We start from the raw sequence: 21,319 nt of genomic DNA, 5'->3' as shown, positions 1-21,319 counted from the left end.
TAGAGATGATCAAGAAGGCCAAGAAATAGAGAGAGCGCTTCCTGTTTGGAATCTTCTCAGGTTTTGGCCTGCCAAATGAGTTCTGTTATACTCACAGACACAATTCAAACAGTTTTAGAAACTTTAGGTTGTTTTCTATCCAAATCAAACAATTATATGCATATTCTGGTTACTGGGCAGGAGTAGTAACTAGATTAAATCGGGTACATTTTTTATCCGGCCGTGCAAATACTGCCCCCTATCCCCAACAGGTTAACTAGTAAATAGTAGCCTACAGCAAAATGTGTTTATATTTTTTCTAACTTGTTAACAATTTCTGAAGTTAGTTTTTGATACCATGTGGGTTTTAGCTTGCTTGAGCCAGCAAACAGAGGAGTATTAATTCAACTGTTTCCATACATGTTTCATTTATCTTACAAAGGATAATCTAACTGCTTAACTATTTATCTGTACATGGAATTGTATTTGTTGTTTTTTTTACAATATTTTTTCTAATCTTTACAGGAAAATACCACGGGCACTATCTGATGTGTGGAACCATTTCACTGCAGCTAACGTAGAAGGAAAAGCTGTGTACATTTGCAAATATTGTGCCAAATCATATGTGAAGAATACAGCAAAGATGCAGAATCATCTGGCCAAGTGCACAAAGTTCCCTCAGCTATCACAACAAGCAACCTCTGACAAAAGTCCCTCTACTTCTTTCGAGGTGAAAATGATGAATCAGACACCTTATCGATAGCAACAGCTCATGGTCCTCATGTTTTTTTTGTTTACTCAACGGAGGAACGTAGTCAGAGAAATGCTGATGAATGTCTTGATCGAGCTGTGTATGCAACTGTTTCAGCTCTGATGCTCACAGCCAATGTGTATTTGAAGAGATTTCTGAATGTTCTTCGCCCAGCATACACCCCTCCAACCAGACATGCTTTATCTACTCATTTGCTAGGTGCAGAGTTCAACAGAGTTCAAATGAAGGTCAAGCAAATCATAGAGAAAGCAGACTGTATTGCAATCATCTCTGATGGGTGATCGAATGTTCATGGGCAAGGAATAATTAACTACATCATCTCCACCCCTCAAGCAGTATTCTACAAGAGCACAGACACAATAGACAACAGACACACCGGTCTCTACATTGCAGATGTGCTGAAGCAGTCATCAATGACCTTGGACCACAGAAGGTATTTGCACTGGTGACAGACAATGCTGCGAACATGAAGGCTGCTTGGTCTAAAGTGGAGGAGTCCTACACTCAGATCACACCCATTGGCTGTGCTGCTCATGCGTTGAATCTGCTCCTCAAGGACATCATGGCACTGAAAACAATGGATACACTCTACAAGAGAGGCAAGGAAATGGTTAGGTATTTGAAGGGTCATCAAGTTATAGCAGCAATCTATCTCACCAAGCAAAGTGAGGAGAATAAGAGCACCACATTGAAGCTGCCCAGTAACACCCGTTGGGGTGGTGTTGACATCATGTTTGACAGTCTTCTGGAGGGGAAGGAGTCTCTCCAAGAATGGCCATATCTCAGTCTGCCAATATGGACAGCTCCATCAAGAGGATCCTCCTGGATGATGTATTTTGGGAGAGAGTGGTAAGCAGCCTGAAACTCCTGAAACCTATAGCAGTAGCCATTGCACAGATTGAGGGAGACAATGCCATCCTGTCTGATGTTCAGATTCTGCTTGCAGATGTAAGAGAAGATATCCTTACTGCCCTGCCCACTTCACTGTCGCTCCAAGCAGAGGAAACTGCTGTTCTGAAATACATCAAAAAGCATGAAGACTTCTGCCCGAAGCCCAATCACGCCACAGCGTACTTGTTGGACCCCAAGTATGCTGGCAAGAACATCCTGACTGGTGCAGAGATCAACCAGGCCTATGGTGTCATCACAACCGTGTTTCGCCACCTTAGCCTGGATGAGGGCAAGGTTCTTGGCAGTCTGGCGAAGTACACTTCCATGCAAGGGATTTGGGATGGAGATGCAATTTGGCAGTCGTGCCAACATATCTCATCAGCCACCTGGTGGAAGGGACTTTGTGGATCTGAGGCTCTTTCCCCTGTTGCCTCCATCATCCTCCAAATCCCACCAACATCAGCCGCCTCAGAGCGCAACTGGTCCTTCTTTGGGTACACACACATCAAAGCCCGCAACAGGCTGACCAATACAAGGGTTTAAAAATTGGTGGCTATCCGGGCAAATTTGAAGCTTTTTGAGCCTGACAACGAGCCATCCTCAACCAGGTTGGAAAGTGACAGTAAAGATGAGGCTTCAGAGTCTGATGTTCAAAAGGTAAACATTGAGGAGTTCCAGGAGAAGACATGGAAGCCTGAGAGGAAGACAACCAAAGCTTTAGTTTCTAGACTATCATTTTACAGATGTATGTTGAAAACGTTTTGGGAGATGCGATGGATCATTGGGGATCATTCAATATTCCCTTATTTTTGTTGTTCAGTGAAATCATCCCATGTGAAGAGTCAACTCATTTAATTGAAATTCAATTCGTAACTAAATATTTCTTTAAAATTTGTATTGGAAAGATTTAATCATTTGCAATTATGTCTACTTAAGATAAGGTAAAAGGTTTATGTTTCTGTCTCCTTATGATATGGTAAATATATCCAATGGAAAAAACACATCTACATTTAAATGGTAGTAATATTAATTTGCATATATTTCCATTAATTCCCATATATTCCCGTTAATTCCCACGGAAAGTTTCCACCTCTGAATTTTCCCCAAAATGTGCAGCACAATTTTGTTGTGCCTCGGATTAGCTCACCCTATGTAACTAATTGATGGCTTGATGATTAGTTGAGAAGTTGAATCAGGTGTGCTTGTCTGGGTCTACAACAAAAAGGTGTACTGTTGGGGGTACTTGAGGACTGGAGTTGGAAAACACTGCTGTAATGTATGTGGACGTGTAGCTTTGTCCTTCCTGCAGGGGTGTCCCCCGATGCCAGGCTGAGGAGTGTCTCTGCTGGCATGACCTGTCAGTCTGGCCTCCTCCTCTCCAGCCCTCCACACACCCCTCTCCTCTCCAACCCTTCACACTCACACCTCTTAAGGCTTAATCTTAACTGGGAAACCAGTGGCTGCTGCTGATTGGCTGAATACCCGTGGCACGGTGTGGTTGGAATTGACAACAAAGAAATATGATGTCAAGTTTTGGAACTACCGGTAGTTTTTTTGAAAAGATATATGTGTTCCTTGGTTGAGATGGGAGAACCTGTCAGAAGGACAACTGTCTCTACAGCACTTCACCAATCTGGGCTTTATGGGATAGTGGCCAGATGGAAGCCACTCCTGAGAAAAAGGCACATGACAGCACACCTGGAGTTTGCAAAAAGGCACGTGAAAGACTCTGAGAGCGTGAGGCAAAATATTCTGTGGTCTGATGAGACAAAATGTAACTCTTTGGCCTGAATGCAAATCGCTATGTTCGGAGAAAACCAGGCACAGCTCATCACCCATCTAACACAATCCCTACTGTGAAGCATGGTGGTGGCAGCATCATGCTATGGGGATGTTTTTCAGATGCAGAGACTGGTAAGGACAGAAGCCCAGACTTCAAAATATGTTGAAAGACTTGAAGATTGCTGTTCACCGCCACTCCCCATCTAACTTAACAGAGCTTGAGAAAATCTGCAAGGAAGAATGGGAGAAAATCCACAAACCCAGATGTGCAAAGCTGATTCAGACATACCCAAGATGACTCAAAGCTGTAATCTCCACCAAAGGTGCTTCTACAAAGTATTGACTTTGTAAATTAGATTTCCGTTTTTCATTTACAATAGATTTGGAAAATCTCTAAAAACATGTTTTTACTTTGTCATTATGGGGTATTGTGTGTAGGTATAAAAATATATTTAATACATTTTGAACTCAGGCTGTAACACAACAAAATGTGGAATAAGACAAGGGGTATGAATACTTTCTGAAGGCACTGTATGTGTACATTACATTCGGAAAGTATTCAGACCCCTTGACTTTTTACACATTTTGTTACATTTCAGCCTTATTCTAAAATGGATTGAATAGTTTTTTCCCCTCATCAATCTACACCCAATACCCCATAATGACAAAACAAAACGTTTTTTTGTTGTTGCAAATTTATTTTAAAAAAATCAAATATGAAATTTACATAACTTTTCAGACCCTTTACTCAGTACTTTGTTGAAACACCTTTGGCAACGATTACAGCCTTCCGTCTTCTTGGGTATGACGCTACAAGCTTGGCACACTTGTATTTGGGGAGTTTCTCTGCAGATCCTCTCAAGCTCTGTCAGGTTGGATGGGGAGCGTCGCTGCACAGCTATTTCAGGTCTCTCCAGAGATGTTCGTTCAGGTTCAAGTTTGGGCCGTTGTACTGTTGGAAGGTGAACCTTCGCCCCAGTCTGAGTTCCTGGCACTCTGGAGCTGGTTTTCATTAAGGATCTCTCTATGCTTTACTCCCTTCATCTGTGCTGTAGACTCACATTAAGCATCTCCAATCCAAAATTAAATCTAGAATCGGCTTCCTATATCGCAACAAAGCATCCTTCACTCATGCTGCCAAACACACCCTCGTAAAACTGACCATCCTACCGATCCTCGACTTCGGTGATGTCATCTATAAAATAGCCTCCAACACTCTACTCAACAAACTGGATGCAGTCTATCACAGTGCCATCCGTTTTGTCACCAAAGCCCCATACACTACCCACCATTGTGACCTGTACGCTTTCGTTGGTTGGCCCTCGCTTCATACTCGTCGCGAAACCCACTGGCTACAGGTTATCTACAAGACCCTGCTAGGTAAAGCCCCGCCTTATCTCAGCTCACTGGTCACGATAGCAGCACCCACTCGTAGCATGCGCTCCAGCAGGTATAGCTCACTGGTCACGGCCAAAGCCAATTCCTGCTTTGGCCGCCTTTCCTTCCAGTTCTCTGCTGCCAATGACTGGAACGAACTGCAAAAATCTCTGAAGCTGGACACTCATATCTCCCTCACTAGCTTTAAGCACCAGCTGTCAGAACAGCTCACAGGTCACTGCACCTGTACATAGGCCATCTGTAAACAGCCCATCTATCTACCTACCTCATCTCCATATTGTATTTATTTATTTATCTTGCTCCTTTGCACCCCAGTATCTCTACTTGCACATTCATCTTCTGTACATCTACCATTCCAGTGTTTAATTGCTATATTGTAATTACTTCGCCACCATGGCCTATTTATTGCCTTAACTAACCTCATTTGCACTCACTGTATATAGACTTTGTTTTCTTTTGTTCTACTGTATAATTGACTGTATGTTTTGTTTATTCCATGTGTAACTCTGTGTTGTTGTATGTGTCGAATTGCTACGCTTTATCTTGCCAGGTCGCAGTTGCAAATGAGAACTTGTTCTCAACTAGCCTACCTGGTTAAATAAAGGTGAAATAAAAAAATAAAAAATCTTTCCCTTGATCCTGACTAATCTCCCGGTCCCTGCTGCTGAAAAACATCCCCACAGCATGATGGTGCCAGGTTTCCTCCAGACGTGACGCTTGACATTCAGGCCAAAGAGTTCAATCTTTGTTTCATCAGACCAGAGAATCTTGTTTCTCATGGTCTGAGAGTCCTTTAGATGCCTTTTGGCAAACTCCAAACGGGCTGTCTGTAACGCCCTGGCCACAGAGAGGGGTTTTTGTTCTCTATTTTGGTTAGGCCAGGGTGTTACATGGGTGGGCGTTCTATGTTTATTTTTCTATGTTGGTTTGTTTCTTTGGTTGGCCGTGTGTGGCTCCCAATCAGGAACAGCTGTAGTTCGTTGTTGCTGATTGGGAGTCATACATACGCAGCCTGTTTTTCCTTTGGGGTTTGTGGGTGATTGTTTTCTGTTTGGAGTTTTTCCTGACAGGACTGTTTTGCCGTCGTCTTTGGTTTATTTTTGTAAAGTGTTCTCTTGTTTCATTAAATTTCTAAGATGAACCCACATCCTCCGCTGCACCTTGGTCTCTTTCTGACGACGGCCGTTACACTGTCATGTGCCTTTTACTGAGGAGTGGCTTCTGTTTGGCCAATCTACCATAAAGGCCTGATTGGTGGAGTGCTGCAGAGATGGTTGTCCTTCTGGAAGGTTCTCCCATCTCCACAGAGGAACTCTGGAGCTCGGTCAGAGTGAACATCAGGTTCTTGGTCACCTCACTGACCAAGGCACTTCTCCCCCGATTGGTCAGTTTGGCAGGGCGCCCAGCTCTAGGAAGAGTCTTGGTGGTTCCAAACTTCTTCCATTTAAGAATGATGGAGGCCACTGTGTTCTTGGGGACCTTCAATGCTGCAGAAATGTTTTGGTACCCTTCCCCAGATCTGTGCCTTGACCCAATCCTGTCTCGGAGCGCTACAGACAATTCCTTCAACCTCATGGCTTGGTTTTTGCTCTGACATGCACTGTCAACTGTGGGACCTTATATAGACAGGTGTCTGGCTTTCCAAATCATGTCCAGTCAATTGAATTTACCACAGGTGGACTCCAATCAAGTTGTAGAAACATCTCAAGGATGATCAATGGGGCTCCCGAGTGGCGTAGTGGTCTAAGGCACTACATCTCAGTGCAAGAGGCGTCACTACAGACCCTGGTTTGATTCAAGGCTGTATCACAACCAGTCGTGATAGGGAGTCCCATAGGGCGGAGCACAATTTGCCCAGCGTCGTCCGGGTTAGGGTTTGGCCGGGGTAGGCCGTCATTGTAAATAAGAATTTGTTTTTAACTGACTTGCCTAGTTAAATGAAGGTTAAATTAAAAAAAAAAAAAAGAAAATGGTAACAGGATGCACCTGAGCTCAATTTCGAATCTCATATAAAAGGGTCTGAATACTTATGTAAATGAAGTATTTCTGTTTTTATACATTTATTTAATTGGCCCAAAAAATTTTTTTAACTGTTTTTGCTTAGTCATTATCAGGTATTGTGTGTAGATTTTGTTTTGTTCCGGAACTCCAATTTGAGCAGCAGCAGCTGAAAAATGAGCTCCTACAAATATTGAAATTTACATGGTTTTTAGAGTGAAGTACATCGGAAAAAAGCAAACGAAAACTGCAAGACTGAATAGGAGAAAAAACAAGCAACAAACAAAGAAGATAGGCTTTTGAAAAATAACTATTTTTCATAAAATTGTAGTTATCTTAGCTAGCTGAATTGTTTACCAGTTGCTAAGCAGTTGCTAGGGACTCTTTTGGAAGAAGCTAGCTAGCTAACGAAGAACAACAAAGAATATCTAGTTAACAGAAGAAAAGAAAGAGAAAATCAGGACAGAAGAAAAAGGATATCAAAGTGAAACAGTTCTCTAAAGACACAAGAGACAATAATACAAGAAACAACACTTCTGTAGCTTGTCAACTATGTGTCTGTCTATCCCTGTTCTCTCCCCTCTGCACAGGCCATACAAACGCTTCACACCGCGTGGCCGCTGCCACTCTAACCTGGTGGTGCCAGCGCGCACGACCCACGTGGAGTTCCCAGGTCTCCGGCAGCCTCTGGAACTGCCGGTCTGCAGCCAACAAGGCTGAGTTCATCTCAGCCTATGCTACCCTCCAGTCCCTAGACTTCCTGGCGCTGACGGAAACATGGATTACCACAGATAACACTGCTACTCCTACTGCTCTCTCTTCGTCTGCCGACGTGTTCTCGCATACCCCTAGAGCATCGAGCCAGCGGGGTGGTGGCACTGGAATCCTCATCTCTCCCAAGTGGACATTCTCTCTTTCTCCCCTGACCCATCTGTCTATCTCCTCATTTGAATTCCATGCTGTCACAGTTACCAGCCCTTTCAAGCTTAACCTCTATGGGCTAGGTGGGACGCAAGCGTCCCACCCGTGGTGCACTCCATCAACAGCAGGTGCATTTCAAGAGCGGCAAATTTGAATCCAAATAAATGTAAAAATTCAAATTTTTCAAACATACAACTATTTTACACCCTTTGAAAGATAAACATCTCCTTAATCTAACCACGTTTTACGATTTCAAAAAGGTTTTACGGCGAAAGCATAAATTTAGAGTATGTTAGGACAGTACATTTACAAGAGTTGTGTGTAATGTTGTGCCAATTCAAAGACAGGCGTCACCAAAACCATAAAATCAGCTAAAATTATGCACTAACCTTTTACAATCTCCAACAGATGACACTCCTAGGACATTGTGTTAGACAATGCATGCATTTTTTGTTCTATCAAGTTCACATTTATATCCAAAAACAGCGTTTTACTGTGGCGTTGATGTTCAGGAAATCGTTTCCCTCCAATAACCGGCATTCAAGTCAGCACCACAAATTAAATAATTAAAATTAGAAAACATTGGTAAAATATTATATTGTCATTTAAAGAATTATAGATTTACATCTCTTGAACGCAATCAACTTGCCAGATTTAAAAATAACCTTACTGGGAAATCACACTTTGCAATAATCTGAGCACTGCGCCCAGAAAAATACGCGTTGCGATACAGACTAGCCGCCATGTTGGGGAGATCTAAAATCGAAAATACTATGTAAATAATCCATTACCTTTGATTCTCTTCATCAGATGTCACTTCCAGGTATCACAGGTCCATAACGAATGTAGTTTTGTTCAACATGAACTCGCGCGCCAGGTGTCTAATGGGCCATCATCGTTCCATGGCTCTTGTTCGGTCAGATCTCCCTCCAGAAGACTCAAAACACTTTGTAAAGGCTGGTGACATCTAGTGGAAGTAATAGGAAGTGCCAAAATATTCCTCAGCCCCTGTGTTTTTCAATGGCATAGGTTTAAAGGTAATACAACACATCAGGTATCCACTTCCTGTCAGAAAATGTCTCAGGGTTTTGCCTGCCAAATGAGTTCTGTTATACTCACAGACACCATTCAAACAGTTTTAGAAACTTTAGGGTGTTTTCTATCCATATATAATAAGTATATGCATATTCTAGTTACTGGGTAGGATTAGTAACCAGATTAAATCGGGTACATTTTTTTATCCAGCCGTGCAAATACTGCCCCCTAGCCCTAACAGGTTAACATCCTTATCATTTATCGCCCTCCAGGTTCCCTTGGAGAGTTCATCAATGAGCTTGACGCCTTGATAAGTTCCTTTCCTGAGGATGGCTCACCTCTCACAGTTCTGGGTGACTTAACCTCCCCACGTCTACCTTTGACTCATTCCTCTCTGCCTCCTTCTTTCCACTCCTCTCCTATTTTGACCTCACCCTCTCACCTTCCCCCCCTACTCACAAGGCAGGCAATACGCTTGACCTCATCTTTACTAGATGCTGTTCTTCCACTAATCTCATTGCAACTCCCCTCCAAATCTCCGACCACTACCTTGTATCCTCTTCCCTCTTGCTCTTATCCAACACTTCTCACTCTGCCCCTACTCGGATGGTATTGCGCCGTCCCAACCTTCGCTCTCTCTCTCCCGCTACTCTCTCCTCTTCCATCCTATCATCTCTTCCCTCTGCTCAAACCTTCTCCAACCTATCTCCTGATTCTGCCTCCTCAACCCTCCTCTCCTCCCTTTCTGCATCCTTTGATTTTCTCTGTCCCCTATCCTCCAGGCCGGCTCGGTCCTCCCCTCCTGCTCCGTGGCTCGACAACTCACTACGAGCTCACAGAACAGGGCTCCGGGCAGCCGAGCGGAAATGGAGGAAAACTCGCCTCCCTGCGGACCTGGCATCCTTTCACTCCCTCCTCTCTACATTCTCCTCTTCTGTCTCTGCTGCTAAAGCCACTTTCTACCACTCTAAATTCCAAGCATCTGCCTCTAACCCTAGGAAGCTCTTTGCTACCTTCTCCTCCCTCCTGAATCCTCCTCCCTCTCTGCGGATGACTTCGTCAACCATTTTGAAAAGAAGGTTGACGATATCCGATCCTCGTTTGCTAAGTCAAACGACACCGCTGGTCCTGCTCACACTGCCCTACCCTGTGCTTTGACCTCTTTCTCCCCTCTCTCTCCAGATGAAATCTCGCGTCTTGTGACGGCCGGCCGCCCAACAACCTGCCCACTTGACCCTATCCCCTCCTCTCTTCTCCAGACCATTTCCGTAGACCTTCTCCCCTTCCTCACCTGGCTCATCAACTCATCCTTGACCGCTGGCTACGTCCCTTCCGTCTTCAAGAGAGCGAGAGTTGCACCCCTTCTGAAAAAACCTACACTCGATCCCTCCGATGTCAACAACTACAGACCAGTATCCCTTCTTTCTTTACTCTCCAAAACTCTTGAACGTGCCGTCCTTGGTCAGCTCTCCTGCTATCTCTCTCAGAATGAACTTCTTGATCCTAATCAGTCAGGTTTCAAGACAGGGCATTCAACTGAGACTGCTCTTCTCTGTGTCACGGAGGCTCTCCGCACTGCTAAAGCTAACTCTCTCTCCTCTGCTCTCATCCTTCTAGACCTATCTGCTGCCTTTGATACTGTGAACCATCAGATCCTCCTCTCCACCCTCTCCGAGTTGGGCATCTCCGGCGCGGCCCACGCTTGGATTGCGTCCTACCTGACAGGTCGCTCCTACCAGGTGGCGTGGCGAGAATCTGTCTCCGCACCATGCGCTCTCACCACTGGTGTCCCCCAGGGCTCTGTTCTAGGCCCTCTCCTATTCTCGCTATACACCAAGTCACTTGGCTCTGTCATATCCTCACATGGTCTCTCCTATCATTGCTATGCAGACGACACACAATTAATCTTCTCCTTTCCCCCTTCTGATAACCAGGCGGCGAATCGCATCTCTGCATGTCTGTCAGACATATCAGTGTGGATGACGGATCACCACCTCAAGCTGAACCTCGGCAAGACGGAGCTGCTCTTCCTCCCAGGGAAGGACTGCCCGTTCCATGATCTCGCCATCACGGTTGACAACTCCCTTGTGTCCTCCTCCCAGAGTGCTAAGAACCTTGGCGTGATCCTGGACAACACCCTGTCGTTGTCCACTAACATCAAGGCGGTGACCCGATCCTGTAGGTTCATGCTCTACAACATTCGCAGAGTACGACCCTGCCTCACACAGGAAGCGGCGCAGGTCCTAATCCAGGCACTTGTCATCTCCCGTCTGGATTACTGCAACTCGCTGTTGGCTGGGCTCCCTGCCTGTGCCATTAAACCCCTACAACTCATCCAGAACGCCGCAACCCGTCTGGTGTTCAACCTTCCCAAGTTCTCTCACGTCACCCCGCTCCTCCTCTCTCTCCACTGGCTTCCAGTTGAAGCTCGCATCCGCTACAAGACCATGGTGATTGCCTACGGCGCTGTGAAGGGAACGGCACCTCCATACCTTCAGGCTCTGATCAGGCCCTACACCCAAACAAGGGCACTGCGTTCATCCACCTCTGGCCTGCTGGCCCCCCTATCTCTGAGGAAGCACAGTTCCCGCTCAGCCCAGTCAAAACTGTTCGCTGCTCTGACACCCCAATGGTGGAACAAGCTCCCTCACGACGCCAGGACAGCGGAGTCAATCACCACCTTCCGGAGACACCTGAAACCCCACCTCTTTAAGGAATACCTAGGATAGGATAAAGTAATCCTTCTAACCCCCCCCCCCCCTTAAAAGATTTAGATGCACTATTGTAAAGTGGTTGTTCCACTGGATATCATAAGGTGAATGCACCAATTTGTAAGTCGCTCTGGATAAGAGCGTCTGCTAAATGACTTAAATGTAAATGTAAATGTAAATGTAGATTGATGAGGGTAATTTTTTATTTAATCCACTTTGGCTGTAACGTAACAAAATGCGGAAAAAGGGAAGGGGTCTGAATACTTTCTGAATGCACTGTATGCTTTCATACTGCTTCAAAACAAAGAGCAAAATATCATACTGGATAGAGCTTGATCCTCTGTTATGTGTTTTAAGACATGGTAAAAGATGCCCCAAAATGGCTTTATTCAGTTGATTCATGGACAAATAAGGACCCCAACCCTCGCCACTACCAAGAATCACTGAACTGAAATAAGCTGAAGTGAACTCCAGCAGAAAAGCCCTCTCTTTATTGATGGAGATTGCTATTTTGCTTATCTAATCATCTTGTTTTGTTGTTGTTGATATAGTTATTTGTTGGTTTGTTTTTTCTGGTTGGCGTGTGGTTGAAGTATTTGTAATGACTCGCACCATGTGTGTGTGCCTTTGTATATGTCTGTGTGTTTGTGTGTGGAGTTCTGAGTAGTGAAGCCATACTTGTTAGTTGTGCTGTTGGCAGCAGGGTTGGTTGGATGAGTGGGTCCCTGAGTGGTTACCCTAGATAAGAGTAGGCAGCACTGGGTACAGAGTGGACAATAGCCCTGGGTCTGCTTGCTTTGGCTGCAGAGCCACTGTGTAAAATGCATTCCGGTGTGTTGCCTACTGGGAGAATGTGTCTGTACTGCACTTATGGTGGTAGGAAGGGAGGGATCAACCTAATTTTATTTGTCACATGGCCCGAATACAACAGGTGTAGACTTTACCATGAAATGCTTAAGTATGAGGCCTTCCCAAAAATGCAGTTAAAAATAGTAACACAAGAAGAATAAAATACACAAGAATGAAGCTATACTGAACAAAAATATAAACGTAACATGTAATGTGTTGGTCCCATGTTTCATGAGCTGAAATATCCCAGAAATCTTCCATATGCACAAAAAGCTTTTCTCTCAAATGATGTGCACACATTTGTTTACATCCCTGTTAGTGAGCATTTCTCCTTTGCCAAGATAATCCATCCACCTGACAGGTGTGGCATATCAAGAAGCTGATGTTTTCTTCTGTCTTTTCCTTTTTTCTCTTTAGTTCATTCTCTTGGTTGTTGGTGCATTGGGGGGTGGGGAATGGAATTCATTTTATTATTATAATTTTTTCTTCCGGGGGGGGACTGTGGGAGGGGTCTTGAATGGTTGAGGGACAGCTATTGGGGAACTGTGGGGAGGATCTTGGAGGGTTCGGGTTCACGTTTTTTGGCCTGGTGGTAGAGCGGTCAACATACCCTTGAGCAGGGCATTGACCTTGGATGCTTCTGTGTGTCGCTCTGAATGGGAATCTGTTGGATGACTGGTATGATGTCGTTATTGAGCAGCTTCACTGCAAGTATATTGTATGTTTAGAATATTCAATAAATACTCTCATTTTTTGGGGGGGGGGATTTAAAGAAAAAGCTGATTAAACAGCATGATCATTACACAGGTGCACCTTGTGCTGGGAGCAATAAAAGGCCACTCTAAAATGTGCAGTTTTGTCACACAACACAATGCCACAGACGTCTCAAGTTTTGAGGGAGCGTGCAATTGGCATGCTGACTGCAGGAATGTCCACCAGAGCTGTTACCAGAGAATTGAATGTTAATTTCTCTACTATAAGCCGCCTCCAACATCCTTTTAGAGAATTTGGCAGTACGCCCAACCGCCTCACAACCGCAGGCCAAGTGTAACTACGCCAGCCCAGGACCTCCACATCCAGCTTCTTCACCTGCGGGAACTTCTGAGACCAGCCACCCGGACAGTTGATGAAACTGTGGGTTTGCACAACCAGAGTTTCTGCACAAACTGTCAGAAACGTCTCAGGGAAGCTCATCTGCGTGCTCGTTGTCCTCACCAGGGTCTTGACCTGACTGCAGTTTGTCGTAACCGACTTCAGTGAGCAAATGCTCACCTTCGATGGCCACTGGCACGCTGGATGAATCCCAGCGTGTTTGGTGTCGTGTGGGCGAGCGGTTTGCTGATGTCAACGTTGTGAGCATAATGCCCCATGGTAGCGGTGGGGTTATGGTATGTGCAGGCATAAGCTACGGACAACGAACACTGGTTAGAGCCAGTTCCTCTGTCCAGTGTCTGTGTTCTTTTGCCTATCTTAATCTTTAATTTTTATTGGCCATTATGAGATATGGGTTTTTATTTGCAACTCTGCCTAGAAGGCCAGCATCCCGGAGTCGCCTCTTCACTGTTGATGTTGAGACTGGTGTTTTGCGGGTACTATTTAATGAAACTGCCAGTTGAGAACTTGTGAGGCATCTGATTCTCAAACTAGACACTCTAATGTACTTGTCTTCTTGCTCAGTTGTGCACCGGGGCCTCCCATTCTTTCTATTGTGGTTCGAGCCAGTTTGCCCTGTTCTGTGAATCGAATAATACACAACGTTGTATGAGATCTTCAGTTTCTTGGCAATTTCTCGCATGGAATAGCCTTCATTTCTCAGAACAAGAATATACTGATGAGTTTCAGAAGAAAGTTCTTTGTTTCTGGCCATTTTGAGCCTGTAATTGAACCCCCAAATGCTGATGCTCCAGATACTCAACTAGTCTAAAGAAGGCCAGTTTTATTGCTAACTTTAATCAGGACCACAGTTTTCAGCTGTGCTAACACAATTGCAAAATGGTTTTCTAATGATCAATTAGCCTTTTATTATAAACTTGGATTAGCTAACACGATGTGCCCCATTGGAACACAGGAGTGATGGTTGCTGATAATGGGCCTCTGTACGCCTATGTAGATATTCCATAAAAAAATCTGCTGTTTCCAGCTACAATAGTCATTTACAACATTAACATAGTCTACACTGTATTTCTGATCAATTTGATGTTATTGTAATGGACAAAAAATGGACCTTTCTAAGTGATCCCAAACTTTTGAACGGTAGTGTACATCTGTGTTCCTTCATCTTTTCTCAAATGTGGTCATATTTCCCTTGTTTTGTCTCCCACACATGGCTTGGCTCTCTCTGTCACTCATCCCGCTCTCCACTCTCTCTCTCTCGCTTTCTCTTGCTCGCTCTCTCTCTTCTCATCCCCCCTCTGTCTCTCTCTCACTCTCTCTCTCTCTCTCTCTCTCTCTGGGGCCTTGTCAATTCCTATGAGTTGAGATGGCTGTGTTGTGTTTGGGCACTGAGGACAGACTGAAGCTGGCTGACTCACACAACCTCTTGGGTGTTCAGAGTGAGAATGTCACCGCACATTGAGCAGCCATCACCACGCATGCACACACACTGCTCCACTCACAAATACACACAAACAAACACGCAATCATGGCAAGGCTATTTTTAGGTCCTGTCACTCAAATAGACTGTATATGGTTGTGCCAGTGCACGTGTCTCTGCTGCACTAAATGAGACTGTGTTTCTCCCTGTTTAGTAATATATGTGTGTGTGTGTGTTTTCTCTCCAGCGTTACATGAGTTCCCCACAGACCTGTTCACCAACCAGGAGCGCACAGAGGGAGCGGTGGCCCTACACGTCCTGTTTGTGAGTGTCCAACCCCTCAACACACACACCAACACACACCTGTACACACACTCTACTATACATACACTTTTGCCACGCTATCTGCCACTGACTGTGTGATGCACTGACCATACATTTAAAAGCAGGATTGTTTTTATCTCTGGCTGGCTGGGGTGCTAGATGTTGGACAGAGGCTTAGCTGACATACGAGGCCACTGGCACAGAGAGTGTCTTGGCTTAGGATACTTTCGCGCAAAAGACAGACACATTGAACTAAGGGAGACTATATGTGCATCACATGAAGAAACTCAAGGTTCCAGAACACTGCAGAGATCACCAAGTTTGTTCATGCATGGGTATGTTTTTGTTTTTGTTTTGTGCTACTCCTCTGTAGGCCATGTACATGTTCTATGCACTGGCTCTGGTGTGTGACGACTACTTTGTTCCCTCTCTGGAGAAGATATGCGAGGTAAGAAGGTTATACACTATTCTGTAGCAGGGTCGGGGTCAATTCATTTGGAATTTCAAGGACACAATTCTTCTTTTCAAGATGTGCTTTCTACTCTCTGTCTCTGTCTCTCTCTCTCTCTCTCTCGCTCTCTCTGTCTCTCTCTTTCAGCGTCTACATCTTAGTGAGGATGTGGCAGGTGCAACCTTCATGGCAGCCGGCAGTTCAGCTCCTGAACTCTTCACCTCTGTTATCGGTGAGACATGTACAGACACACGGATGGACACATCTTTGTCATTTATTAGACACATTCCACTTGGCACAAACTGATTGAATCAATGTTTTTTTCAACGTCATTTGTCAACATATTGTGACGTGGAATCTACATGGAAAATACATTGGTTTGGAAAAAAGTAATCAACTGTTGTTTTGAGGGTGAAATTTCAACTACAGGATTATGTCATCATTGTAACCAATTTTCAACATATTTTATACAGGGTTTGTCTATGTTGAATTTTTATCTTTGGAACAACATCAGATCTTCAACGCTATATACTGTACATGATCAGAAACTGAAAATAGACAATACATATATATAGGCCTTGGATTTCAAACTTTGGTTGATTTCAAATGTAATCTTCAAGTTAATCATAGGTTGGATCTCCATCTTTGGTCTACATCTCAACCAAAAAATCTAAGTTAAAGAATAGCACTAAATCAAATTTTATGTAAAGTGCCACTAATAAACTCACAAAAGATACATCTTCTTCAAATGTTGATATTTGGTTTCGTTGACATTTACATTTAAGTCATTTAGCAGACGCTCTTATCCAGAGCGACTTACAAGTTGGCAACCAAACACAATTCAATATAACATCTTCAATACAGTAAACAGCCTATTAACTTGTTGACAAGTTAAGAAATAATATGTTGGATTCACGTCTCCAACGAAACCAAAAATAAAAATTTAAGAATAGGATTAAACCAGTGGCTCAGATGAAACTATCCAAGCATTAAATGTACTTTAAACGTTGATATTTGGAAGCGTTGTCAACCAAACACAATTCAATATAATGTATAACACATTTTTTTATTTAAAAAAAGAAGGAAATACCTTATTTACATAAGAATTCAGACCCTTTGCTATGAGACTTATGTATTCATAGAAAGCGTGCATGTTCAAGATGGCATGTAAAGGTTGCAGGTCTGTGGATATCTTCACAATTGCTATAATAATCTGTGCAGAATCTTGGAACAGCATTGATAACTTGCACTATGTACTTTTAATGTAATCTCAACTGCAATCCAGGTCATTTAGGGTGTAGGACATGTAGGGTGATGTAGGGTGGCAGGTAGCCTAGCGGTTAGAGTGTTTGGCCAGTAACCAAAAGGTGAAAAATCTGTCGACGTGCCCTTGAGCAAGGCAGAAAGCTCTAATTTGCTCCAGGGATGCCATACTACTATGGTTGACCCTGTAAAACAACTTATTTCATTGTAGCTGGGGTGTATGTGGCATTTTTTTTTATTTTGGGGTTGTGCTGTTAGATGAAGCACAGTGATAACACATTAAAGTGTTGTATAAGTAAGGGATAAACACTGACATTCTATACATTCTTTGGAAATAATGGACGAGGCAGCAGGACGAGGCTGAGCCAAGCCCCTTTGCTCAGCTCATGTACAGTACAGAACGGAGGTGTTTATTCCACTTATACCAAAGTTGCCAAAAAACAACAATACTAATGCACACATTTACAAACCAAAACAATTTTGGGGATATTTTTAGAAGAGATGTCATTTATAAGAGATGTCATCATCTTTTGGTTGCTAGAGACGCGACCCAGTCTTTCGTTCGATAAGTTCAATATTTATGGACGAGAACCAGTTGTTCGTTCCACAGTGCATTCGGAAAGTATTCAGACCTCTTGACTTTTTACACATTTTGTTACATTACAGCCTTGATGAAATTCATGAAAATGTATTATTTTCCTCATCATTCTACACACAATACCCCATAATGACAAAGCGAAAACAGGTTTTTAGACATTTTTGGAAATGTATTACAAATAAAAAAGGAAATACCTTATTTACATAAGAAGGGTGGCTTCTATCATTCTACTTTTGTAATACAGTATATAGCCTAAAGTTAGGCCTATTTTACAAACTAATGTAACAGTATTTATTCAAACTTAAAATGTCTGCAGCATTGGAGGTCCCCAAGAACACAGTAGCCTCTATCATTCTTAAAACCTCTTAAGGATACGCCCCTTTTTTCAATTTTCGCCTAAAAGAACATACTGAAATCTAACTTCCTGTAACTCAGGCCCTGAATCAAGGATATGCATATTCTTGGAACCATTTAAAATGAAACACTTTGAAGTTTGTGGAAATGTGAAAGGAATGTAGAAGAATATAACACAATAGATCTGGTAAAAGATAATACAAAGAAAAAACAAGCGTTCTTTTGTATTTTTTTGTACCAACATCTTTGAAATGCAAGAGAAAGGCCATAATGTATTATTCCAGCCCAGCTGCAATTTAGATGTTGGCCACTAGATGGCATCAGTGTATGTGCAAAGTTTTAGACTGATCCAATGAACCATTGCATTTCTGTTCAAAATCATGTATCAAGACTGCCCAAATGTGCCCAATTTGTTTATTAATAACTTTTCATGTTCAAAATTGTGCACGGTCCTCAAACAATAGCATGGTATTATTTCACTGTAATAGCTACTGTAAATTGGACAGTGCAGTTAGATTAACAAGAATTTAGGCTTTCTGACAATATCAGATATGTCTATGTCCTGGGAAATTTTCTTGTTACTTACAACCTCATTCTAATCGCATTAGCCTACGTTAGCTCAACCGTCCCATGGAAGGGACATCGATCTCGAGAAGTTAAATGGAAGAAGTTTGGAACCACCAAGAATTTTCCTAGAGCTGGCCGCCCGGCCAAACTGACCAATCGGGGGAGAAGGGCCTTGGTCAGGAAGGTGACCAAGAACCTGATGGTCAATCTGACAGACCTCCAGAGTTCCTCTGTGGAGATGGGAGAACCTTCCAGAAGGACAACCATCTCTGCAGCACTCCACCAACCAGGCCTTTATGGTAGATTGACCAGACGGAAGCCATTCCTCAGTAAAAGGCACATGACAGTCCGCTTGGAGTTTACCAAAAGGCACCTAAAGGACTCTCAGACCATGAGAAACAAGATTCTCTGGTAATGTGAAACCAAGATGGAACTCTTTGGCCTGAATGCCAAGCGTCACGCCTGGAGGAAACCTGGCACCATCCTTACGGTGAAGCATGGTGGTGGCAGTATCATGCTGTGGGGATGTTTTTCAGCAGCAGGGACTGGGAGACTAGTCCGAATTGAGGGAAAGATGTACAGAGAGGTCCTTAATGAAAACCTGCTCCAGAGCACTCAGGACCTCAGACTGGGGCGAAGGTTCACCTTCCAACAGGACAATGACTCTAAGCACACAGCCAAGTCAACACAGGAGTGGCTTCGGGACAAGTCTCTGAATGTTCTTGAGTGGCCCAGCCAGAGCCTGGACTTGATCCCGAACGAACATCTCTGGAAAGACCTGTTCCAGTACTGAGTAAAGGGTCTGAATACTTATGTAAATGTGATATTGCATTTTTTTATACATTTCAAAACATTTTTGAAAACCTATTTTTGTTTTGTCATTATGGGGTATTGTGTGTAGATTGATGAGGGGGGGGGGGACTATTTAATACATTTTAGAATAAGGCTGTAACAATAAAATGTGTGAAGAGTCATGGGGTCTGAAAACTTTCTGAATGTACTGTATATATTCTGTTTCCATGCTCGCTGGCAATGTTCTTGTCCCTTGCTTGCTAGCTGGTCAACTAGCTACGGCTAACACAGTCACGACCTCTGTAGCCAGAATAACAACATTCGCAGAATTTGCGTATGTTTAAGCTGTTTTCTATTGACAATCATTTGGATACATCCATAACAATGAGCTGATGATGACTGATTTTGCCTGGCATAGATAGAAAAGCTCGCCAGGACACTTGGCCCGTCATTAAAAGAAGATTGCATTGCATATCAAACACTAGGCTAGAAGCTAGCTGAAAAGTTTGTTGCTAGAAAACCTGCCAATTTCACAACCAAATTAAAAAATACCAGTTGCTGAAAACATCTTGTCAAACTAGAAACATGTAGGAGGATTTGACAGCATAGTGCTACTTGCGTCATGACTGCAACATAGGCACCAGAGAAATTCATGGTCATCACTCACCAAATTAGGTCATCAGATGTTCCAAAAAAATACATCTCTGCAAAAACAAATCAATGCTAGCTAGCTAGCTGTTCGTTAATTTTTTCCTCATTGGACCTGTGTTTACAATGTATCCAATTTTGGTTTGTGTGGTTGTTGGTTTAGCTTTCTGTAACTTTGTAGTAAGTAGGGTCTAGGTGTGTAGGCGCATATTGCATCATGACTGCAAGGTGTCCCGATATCTATTTCACCTGTCCCATTATCTGGTTTTATTGTCCATTCTAGAATGCCCTTCTAACCAATCAGAAATGAGTATTCAACAATGCTGTGGTATAAATACAAAATATCTGACATTGTATTCCCATTTGAACTTTGTTTTGCATTTAGATGGTTGAAAGCATAGTGATAACACATTCATAATTCAATAAAGTTCTGGCTGTCTTTTTGAGTGGGTGAATACAGGTTGAAATCTTATTGATCAACCAAATATCATCCAAATGTCCACATTGAAATGACATGGTGTGCCCAGCTGGATACCTTTTTCATTACTTTGTTAGCAGGCCCACTATATTTTATGTCTTAGGTCGGCATATAGCATAGTGGTTAGAAGGTTGGGCCAATACCCAGTTCAAATGAGTTAAGATGGCGCCGAAGAGGATGGTTGACGTTTTACATGCCATAACCAATTGTGCTATTTTGTTCATTTTTTTGCGTCATTTATTTTACTTATCTTGTACATAATGTTGCTGCTACCGTCTCTTATGACCGAAAATAACTTCTTGACATCAGAACTGGGATTACTCACCACGAACTGGAAGAAGCGTTTTCCTTTAACGAGTCCGACAAGAAATATACAGTGCTCTCACGGGAACAAGCTTCGATCCCCGTCATTTGCGTGAAGAAAAGACAGAAGAAAAGAGGACGAAGATCAGGCTGTCTTTTGAGAATCCGTAGGCGAGCGAGGAAACTCCCACTGCCATCAATTCTACTTGCTAACATGCAATCATTGGAACATACAATTGATGACCTACGATTACGATTATCCTACCAACGGGACATTAAGAACTGTAATATCTTATGTTTCACCGAGTAGTGGCTGAACAACGACACAAATAATATAGAGCTGGAGGGGTTTTCAATGCACCGGCAGAACAGAGAAGCTACGTCTGGTAAAACGAGGGGTGGGGGTATGTGTCTTTTTGTCAAAACTGCTGGTGCGCGATGTCTAATATTAAAGAATTCTCGAGGTATTGCTCGCCTGAGGTAGAGTACCTTATGATAAGCTGTAGACCACACTATCTACCAAGAGAATTCTCATCTATATTTTTCGTAGCTGTCTATTTACCACCACAAACCGATGCTGCCACTAAGACCGCACTCAAACAACTCTATAAGGCCATAATCAAACAAGAAAATGCTCACCCAGAAGCGGCGCTCGTAGTGGCCGGGGACTTT

The 21,319-nt window shown here is 43.3% G+C and overlaps 1 protein-coding gene across 1 annotated transcript in view; it reads left to right on the top strand.

Moving 5' to 3' along the window:
* The window catches only part of LOC106607058 (sodium/potassium/calcium exchanger 3), a 167,485-nt gene that overhangs the window by 130,461 nt on the left and 15,705 nt on the right, over positions 1–21,319 (top strand). Inside the window, exons 3-5 of the mRNA XM_014203625.3 lie at positions 15,117–15,193; positions 15,567–15,641; positions 15,792–15,876. Of these exons, the coding sequence (XP_014059100.2) occupies positions 15,117–15,193; positions 15,567–15,641; positions 15,792–15,876 (237 nt within the window). The remainder of the gene's footprint in view (positions 1–15,116; positions 15,194–15,566; positions 15,642–15,791; positions 15,877–21,319) is intronic.

Source organism: Salmo salar, chromosome 01 (genome assembly GCF_965601325.2).
Source record: "Salmo salar chromosome 01, fSalSal1, whole genome shotgun sequence".
NCBI lineage: Eukaryota > Metazoa > Chordata > Actinopteri > Salmoniformes > Salmonidae > Salmo > Salmo salar.
Note: the sequence above shows the minus strand (reverse complement) of the source record. Positions and strands in the feature narration are given on the sequence as shown.